At 41.3% G+C, this 8,640-nt stretch overlaps 1 protein-coding gene across 1 annotated transcript; it reads right to left on the bottom strand.

The window, feature by feature from the left end:
• Positions 1-1,286: 1,286 nt before the first annotated feature.
• LOC134197861 (probable serine/threonine-protein kinase DDB_G0281745) lies at positions 1,287-6,893 on the bottom strand. Its single transcript, XM_062667210.1, has 5 exons — positions 6,852-6,893; positions 4,229-4,296; positions 3,514-4,081; positions 2,530-2,852; positions 1,287-2,075 (listed from the first exon to the last, which is right to left on the bottom strand). Exons 2-5 carry the CDS (start codon positions 4,232-4,234, stop codon positions 1,608-1,610), a joined length of 1,365 nt encoding a protein of 454 aa, XP_062523194.1. The 5' UTR covers positions 4,235-4,296; positions 6,852-6,893; the 3' UTR covers positions 1,287-1,607.
• Positions 6,894-8,640: the final 1,747 nt, after the last annotated feature.

Raw genomic sequence — 8,640 nt, 5'->3', positions numbered from 1 at the left:
CGTAAGCTTCCCCCCTTACCGTCAGTGGTTCTCTGCAGTATGTCTGAAGTTTGACTCTACTCTTCTGTAACTTCACGTGAGTCAGAAAACGTTTGTATATGTACGCAGGTATCACAGTCATAGATGACCCGGTATCGACATCCAGTGTCACTAACGCCCCAGCAACTTCCACGGTGACTTTGGGCGAGCTCTGTTTGTCTGTCAGAGTATATATTATACTCACCTCGTCGTCTTCTTCGACTTGGTTCGTTTGGTGTCTGGGAATCGTCGACTTCGATGCTTGCTTGCGGTTCTGAAATTCCGAGCCATAACTCGCTTGATACTTCTGGCCAGATTGCCTCCGTTTCCTGCAAGCTTTGGCGATATGACCTCTAACGTTGCAAACCCGGCAAGTGGCGCTCTTGTACCAACACTTTTCAGAGTCGTGATTGCGTCCGTCACAACGATGGCAAACACGCTCTTTAGCTCTGCTATCTCTGGGGGTGAACCGCCTACCTCCGGATGCTTGCACGGTAAACGTTGTCTCCGCTGCTTGGTATGTTTCTCGACTTGATTGCGGTTCTCCTCGCAACAATTTCAGTTCATGTCTTGCGGTTTCGTGCGCTTGAGTTAGCGACAGTGCCTTTTTCGATGTCAGGTCTCGTTCTGCTAGGACCTTCTGCTGTAGGCCTTCATGTCGGAGACCGCACACCAATTGATCGCGTAACGCTGTGTTCAGGCTGTCCGCGAATTCGCAATCTTTTGCTAAGCGGCGCAGTTCTGCAAGGTAATTTGCAATTGATTCGCCCTCTTTCTGCTGTCTCTTATAAAATTTGAACCTTTCGGCAATAACTATCTTCCTCGGTTCGCAATGATTCTTCAGCAATGTGATGAGTTCGTCGAGGGTTTTATCTTGTGGTTTAGCTGGACTGACGAGGTTCGATAATATTGAGTACGTTGTTCCTTCGACTGTCGTGAGGAATATTGCTTTCATTTTGTCCGCGTCGACGATGTGTTGGCGATACAATAGAGCAGAAAGCGTTGGTGATATTCATCAATCTTGTCACCTGGTTAGAGTGGTTCCAAAAGTCCATACTTTGTGTGGCTCTGCGCCATCCTCGTCGCCAATTTTGTGTTTGCTCGGTGGACACAGGCTCGATTAGTTAGACTCACTTGTTATTAAACACTCTACACCGCTCACTAACGTACTAACCAAATAGTGCTATGTCTAATTACTATATACCATGCCAGCTAAGTCTAATCTAATTAAGTGTCATACACTACAGATAACAATGTTAATTATGTTCAGGTAGTTTACTAAAGTGACTATATCTACTACTGTGGTAAGTAGTAAGTATAATATCAAATGTACGTATAATCAAAACATATTATAATGTCACGTGACTAGGTGATACACATCAAACCTACAAATACTGAATAACAATGTCAAACTTCAAACAGTAAAACACGCTAGTTCTATAATGTCCGACCAATGAGATAACAAAATACAATGTGATCCTTCAAAGCTAAAGATATTGCTATGGCTAGGTGAATACCTTGTAACAACATATAAATGGTGTCAAGTAACAAACACATGCTTCAATGAAAAGACAACTTCACCAAATGGACTAAACGAGAGTGACATCAGCTATTCCATCCATCTTGCCCTTTACCATTCGTTTAGGAGGACATGCTTTATACTCGTCTGTATCACGAATACGACTAATAATATGACGGGCTTCTGTTGCTGTTGGTCGTGTGGCAGGATCATCTCTCATCAAGCGCTTACATAAGGAACGAACATTGAGCTGACGGATGAGTAAGACTTGATCCATCCTTTGTTCACGATCTGGAGGAACAGCAGTGAAGAGCTCACATATGGTCACTCCCATACTGTACACGTCGGTTTTGTATCTTTTTGGTGGAGTTGGATCATCAAATCTCTCAGGAGGTGTGTATTGTGGACTGAGCAGACCAACTGAAAGTGAAGCATCTTCAAAACGAGCAGCTCCTAGATCACCCAGTTTGGCTCTCATCGTTGCTGTAACCAGGATGTTCCTTGGACAGATGTCACCATGCAGAATTTCCCTAGGTTGCTATAGCAACACAAACAGTAATTTAATATAATCAACTAAATTTTTTATCTATGTATTGATATACTTGTCTAAAAATTTACTTATTTTTGTGGAATTTCAATAATTGAAATCTTGTGTGTATTTAGAATTTGTCTTACTGATTATATCTCATGGTGTCATTACCTACTGTTCAAACCATCAATAGTCTCATTGTTACTCTTGTAACCTTGCCTTCCTCCTTCCTTGTTTAATCACCCGACAGTCTGTCCTCTCCCCTTTTGTTTGTCAAAAATTAATAAAACTATTATAGTCAAAATTGTGGTTGTCAACTTGTCTGCCTGTCTGTCTGTCTGTCTGTCTCTTTGCTACCGTATCAACCAAATAAGCTTCAAATTTCTTGTGATTGTCGTTAAGTATTTCAGTCAATGAGATGATATATAATCAATCTCTCCTCATTTACATTTAATGTTCTTACCCTGGAGTGAATGTAATCCAGTCCACACAAAGAATCATGTGTCATGTCAACTTTTTCTCGTAAAGTGAGAGGTGCAACATCTCCTTGACATGCATCAATCACACCAGACATGGAGCCGCTATGTAATTCCATGATAATCCATGCCTTCTTCTCTTCTAACTCCAGAGTGACACCACAAACGGCAGCAATGTTTGGATGATGTATCTTCCATGCTACAGATGCTTCTTGTTGAACAAGATGAATGTTGCGTTGAACAGCAGCCAAATGATCATACAACAGCTTGACAGCAACAGGACAGCCGCGCCAATATCCAACACAAACAACTAAATCACAATACAATTTCTTAGATTGATTCCTTCTCACAAGCAATCCTACTCATGCAGGCCAGTGTTGGTAAGTTCTATTTAAAAGTGTCAGGTATTTGCACTTCAAGCCATATTCTTAGTGGTCAACCTGTCTGACCTTTATTGCTAACCCAGCACAAACTGACCTTAATCAGTTGTGTCATGTCAATTCTATAAGTGCCAACCTAAAAACCGGCATATGCTCATTTCCCTAAAATATAGAAATTGTGGGAGGCAAACACAAAGCAGGCAGTGCGTCTTTCAAATGCTCTGAGACCCTTGCTCTTCAATTGAATGTCATAACGCCAAAAAAACAAATATGTTTAATTAAAGTCATTGCATCACTAATATCTGTGAATGTCAACAAAAGTGAGATACATCTCACTTAGGGAGCACCAAACGTACACAAGCAATAAATCAAAAAGTATATTGTATAAACGAGTCCTTAACTGTTCCTTCCCTCGTGTGAGACGACTCACTATAATTACATTTGTTTGTGTGAACAAAGTAATAGCTTACAGATATCTAGTAGTAAAGTGAGATGTAAATAGTAGGCGTTCTTAACAACAAGCAGTTGGTCAACATCAAGCGGATTAGAATAAATGAAGAGACAACCTTGGGATCAAACGGCATATCTCACCTCCATATGCTCCACGTCCTAGTTCTGTGCCAGTCAATTGAATGTCATGAGAAGGAATATTGGAAACTCTATTTTCTTGCTTGTATTGTACCATTGCTGCATCAGCATCTTCAAGCAGCTCTGCGAAGTTGGCATTTTCTCTTTGCACTTGATTTAGTTGCTCCTGAAGATTGTTCTTTTCTCGTTCAAATCGTTGTTGCTGCTCTTGTTTGTCTCTCCTCTCTCTACCAACTGCATGCTCTCTCTGTACTTGCTCGTCCGTCAATGCACGTTGTAGAGCTACATTGCGTTGTCTCACTTCAACAATTTGCTGACCTTGTTCATGTAATCGTTGTTGTAACTCTTCTTTCTCTCTTTTCTCTTCACCAAGTGCATTTTCTCTCTGCAGTCTCTCCTCTCTCAATGCCGTCTGTACGTCTCCATTTTGTTTTCTCATTTCAGCAATTTCTCTATCTTTTGCTGAACTTTCATTTCTCACTTGTTCTATTTGTTGTATCAGCTGCTCTACTAACTGTTCATCTCCTTTTCCAGCCACTTGTCTTGGAGGTTGTCGTGTAGGTGTAGTGGTCTATGTAAACAAAAGAAATTCTTACTATTGAGGTCTACAGCAAACAATGTTCTAGGCAGTTACACTGTCGAAAATCTCACAATCGACACAACCACGCAATAATCCAAGAATCACTACCAAATATCAATACAAAAGTAATCAACTGACCCTCATTCTTTGTGTCACTGGTGTAGAGAGATGAACATTTGATGCTGTTGCTGTTGAGCTTGTACGACCTAAAAACAGAAAAAGTAAAAAAGTAATATTAATTAAACTTTATATAGTTAAATAAATTTTGTTTTGTTAATTAAATTCTGTTTACTACTAAAACTTATCTAATGTGATAATAATATAGTAAATACAAAATTAACATTTTACCATAGATAACCTGTCACAGATATTAAATAACATGACTACATAAAGTACACATTGACACACACACGTACGCACGCACGCACACACACACACACACACACACACACACACACACACACACACACACATAATTGTTACTTATGCCCTTCTCTCAGGTGTCATCCATGTGGGACATGACAACGATGACAGCTCCCATTGGCCTCCAGAGACTGGTCTTCCATGCATTACGTAAAGTCTCTGAAAGAGCTTTGACAATCCGTATGGAACTTGGGCAGAGTGTCCATGGACACTGGTTATGGCACAACTCTGGAACTGGACCTTAAGACCCTCACGTATACATCTGGTGCAGAATGTTGTTTGCCAAAAAAGTTCTTGTCCACCTCCCGTCAAAGACCAGGTACTCATTTATACTCCTGAGATGAGAGGAAATTGTGTAAGTTTCTTGTCCAAAGAAAAAGTTATGCCATATCTCATAATCATTGTGTCTTGAACTTGCAATCGTGATGAGTCTCGAATGAACTCACTCTCTAGTATGACTCTCTAACAAACCACTGGTATCTCCCTCTTCCTCTCCCTCCCCTTTCTCTCTCTGTGTGTCCCTTCCCAACCTCATCCTCTCTCCCTCCCTCCCTCCCTCTCTCTCTCTCTCTCTCTCTCTCTCTCTCTCTCTCTTCTGTCTCTCTCTCTCTCTCTCTCTCACACACACACACACACATACACACACTCACACACACACACACACACACACACACACACACAACACACACACACACACACACACACACACACACACACACACACACACACACACACACACACACACACACACAAACAAGCAGATATATGGATATGACCTTCAGTATTGTACTAAAGATAGTATCCCTAGTCTATTCATAGGTGAAGCCTCCAGCGCTAGTTAGAGTTTTAGGCTGCACTAATGTACCCCTGGGTGCTTGGCCAAAGCATCCCAGGGAACCGACTTTGGTGCAGCATCAGGACTAAACCTCAAGCCCACACATAGTACGTACTCATACTTCTGAGTTGAGAGAGCAAATTACGTATGAGTTCCTTGCATAAAGAAATTACGGCTGTGCCTTCCAGTACTTAAACTCATGACTCAAAGGTCCCGAATGTTGGCATTCTCAAAATGTATTCTCTTAAAAATTGAGATACAGACCATACACAAATACACAAACACACACACACACACACACACACACACACACACACTCACATGCACGCACACACACACAGACACACACACACACACACACACACACACACCCACACAACTAATTAACTCTAAAATGTATGCCTTGATTGGAACAACAATTCACAAATAATATTCTATAAGTTACTGTATTTCATTATGATTATCAAAACTTAATAATTATTCATAATTAGTGACATGAGTACAGAGTAGAATATATAAAAAAACATTTTGGTCAAACATAGTGCTCTATTGAAATAGGTTAACCTTACATTTGAAATTCTTATTCTTATTTGATTTCACAATCTTTTCTTGTAATCATTGGCATCAACATTTAAGCTCATTTCTTTATTTGTTGCATCATATTCACTACTGTATATATTTCCTATCAAAATATAAACATAAAATTTGGTTTGTTGCATTGCTATTGATCATGATGACGTCAGGTGGTTGTCATGGTGATTACAATGAATTGTAACTAAACTTTATTAAATTTTAGTTAAAGCAAGGTCTGTAAAGTAAATAACATAAACTGATCAATAGATGAGAAAGCTAATCAAGAGAATGTTGTTGTACAACAAACAATTTAGTTACCAACACGTGGCCCTCCCACCGTTTATCCATTCGACTGCATCTCATGCAATAAATGGTGTTTGGGTAATAAATATGATATTTGGTATAAAAAATCATTTTGAATTGACACAACTGGAGATCATCAACTCTAGATCTTGCCTGCTACCATTAGTTGTATGAACTTTTGGGTTGCTCACTGATTCCCTACCAATACCATCCATGCATTAACTATTATTATGCCTTGAACAGTTATGCAAGTATGTCCAATCAAAGAATAATTGTGGTCAGTCATGAACACCAGTTGGTCGGTCAATGACCATTGACTGACCGTTATATTACTGTAATGATCATCTACATACAACACATTAGATGTATTCAAGTACTTATACAGCTTGTATACAAGTGTTTGTATCTGCTTGTCAGACTCAGATAATTGCATGAGTGAAGAACACTATAGTACTGTACAATGACTTAGAATCTACCTACAGCAGATGCTGCTTACACAGTTTACTTAGAAGAGCTGCAATACAAATTAATATCAGCAATTTCCACTTCAATTAATCAAAATGCCTGCATGACGAGCTCTAGGTAGCACATTGTAAACTCTATATCATTGTTTACATTATGACTTACTGCTGTTAGGTACAACTGATGCTGAAGATGCAGTTGGGGAACTCTCCTGCACACACAATGTCACATTAAAATAAATAAACATACAGATAAACATATCAACACACACACACAAACACACACACACACACACACATACACACACACACACACACACACACACACACACACACACAAACACACACACACACACACACATGCACGTGCACACACACACACACACACACACACACACACACACACACGAACAAATGTAAAGCCCTCCACGTCATTCGACGTCAACCTCTAGGTCAATTGTGGAGATAGCTCCCCTGCCTCTAGAGACAAGGTCTCCAGGCGCTAAATGGAGGCTTCGGGTAAGCACTACAATCCACATGGAGCTTAGACGGAGTCATCCAGGTGTACTGAAAGTAGCGCAGCTCTGAGACTGGACACCAAGGCCTACAAGTACCCGTTTGCTGCATGATGGTACTGTGAAGCCAGGGGGTCATGTCCACCTAATACCCCATTCACACGAGCTCTCCTAACCGGCCCAGCGCCCGCTGGCACGAATCAGTGCTAAATAAAATCGTGGCGTGAATGTGGGCCGAGCCGTGCTGGCCTGGTCCATCGCAACTTGCAGTGCCAGTACGGGTTGGCCCAGGTCAGCACACACACACACACACAAACACACACACACACACACACACACACGCACGCACACACACACGCACACACACACACACACACAAATACACACACACACACACACACACACACACACACACACAAACACACACACACACACACGCACACACACGCGCGCGCACACACACAAACACACACACACACACACACACACGCACACACACACACACACACACACACACACACAAACAAACACAAACAAGTGTTAATTAAACTCTTCCCACAGTGGTCATCCGTGGGAGACATGAGATTTAAGATAGCTCCCCTGCCTCCAAAAGCAAGGCTTCCGTGCACTATGTAGAATCTCTGGGACAGCCCTGACAATCCACATGGAACGTTGCCCAATGGGCAAAGCATCCAAAGATACTGGCTAAAATACTTCAAGTCAGTTATTTCTTATGTATTACCATCACAATTCTGCCAGTCAAGGTTGAATGGGCGAAATAGCAGCAATGACTGCACGGTTATATCTATTTGTGTAGCTACCCAGATTATGCTAGATTGTGTGCAAGTACCCGATAGTGGTACTGTAAAACCATCACAACAGACCATCAGAGCTTTCGTTCCATGTATTTAAGAAGGCAGCAAGCGCTATGATAGTACTGGGTGCAGAGGCTTTTTGTCCGTTTACGGTGCGATAGAGTGTGCCCGTTCGGATATGAACGTGACAATTGCCAGGAGGAGATTTTGGCGTGTGGGACTACGACCAGTTCAAACAAGATCCGCTGACTATCAGAGACAGAGCTGTTGGAGCAGGCACAGTCCATACCGGTGTACTTGTAATGCCAAGTCACTTTTCAGTCGCAATTGCATTCGATCCTCGCAAATTGTGTCTTGCTGTGTTTGACAGCCACTCTCATCATGACAGTGGTATGAAGCTTGGTGCCTCCATAGCTGTAGCTTCATTAGATGACGTTTGTATTCTGCATATGGCAGACTTTCTTGATTTCTCTCTCAATGGAGATGGCTTAGCAAATGGAACTATGAAGGGTGCAGACATTATCTTGATTCAGTAGTTTGAGTAGAGTACTAACAGCAGTGCAGTTTGATTCAATTGTGTTGTGTTACTAGCTAGTACAGTAGTACTTCTACAGTATACAGTAGT

The sequence above is a fragment of the Corticium candelabrum genome (assembly GCF_963422355.1).
Source record: "Corticium candelabrum chromosome 2 unlocalized genomic scaffold, ooCorCand1.1 SUPER_2_unloc_1, whole genome shotgun sequence".
Classification (NCBI taxonomy): Eukaryota; Metazoa; Porifera; class Homoscleromorpha; order Homosclerophorida; family Plakinidae; genus Corticium; species Corticium candelabrum.
Note: the sequence above shows the minus strand (reverse complement) of the source record. Positions and strands in the feature narration are given on the sequence as shown.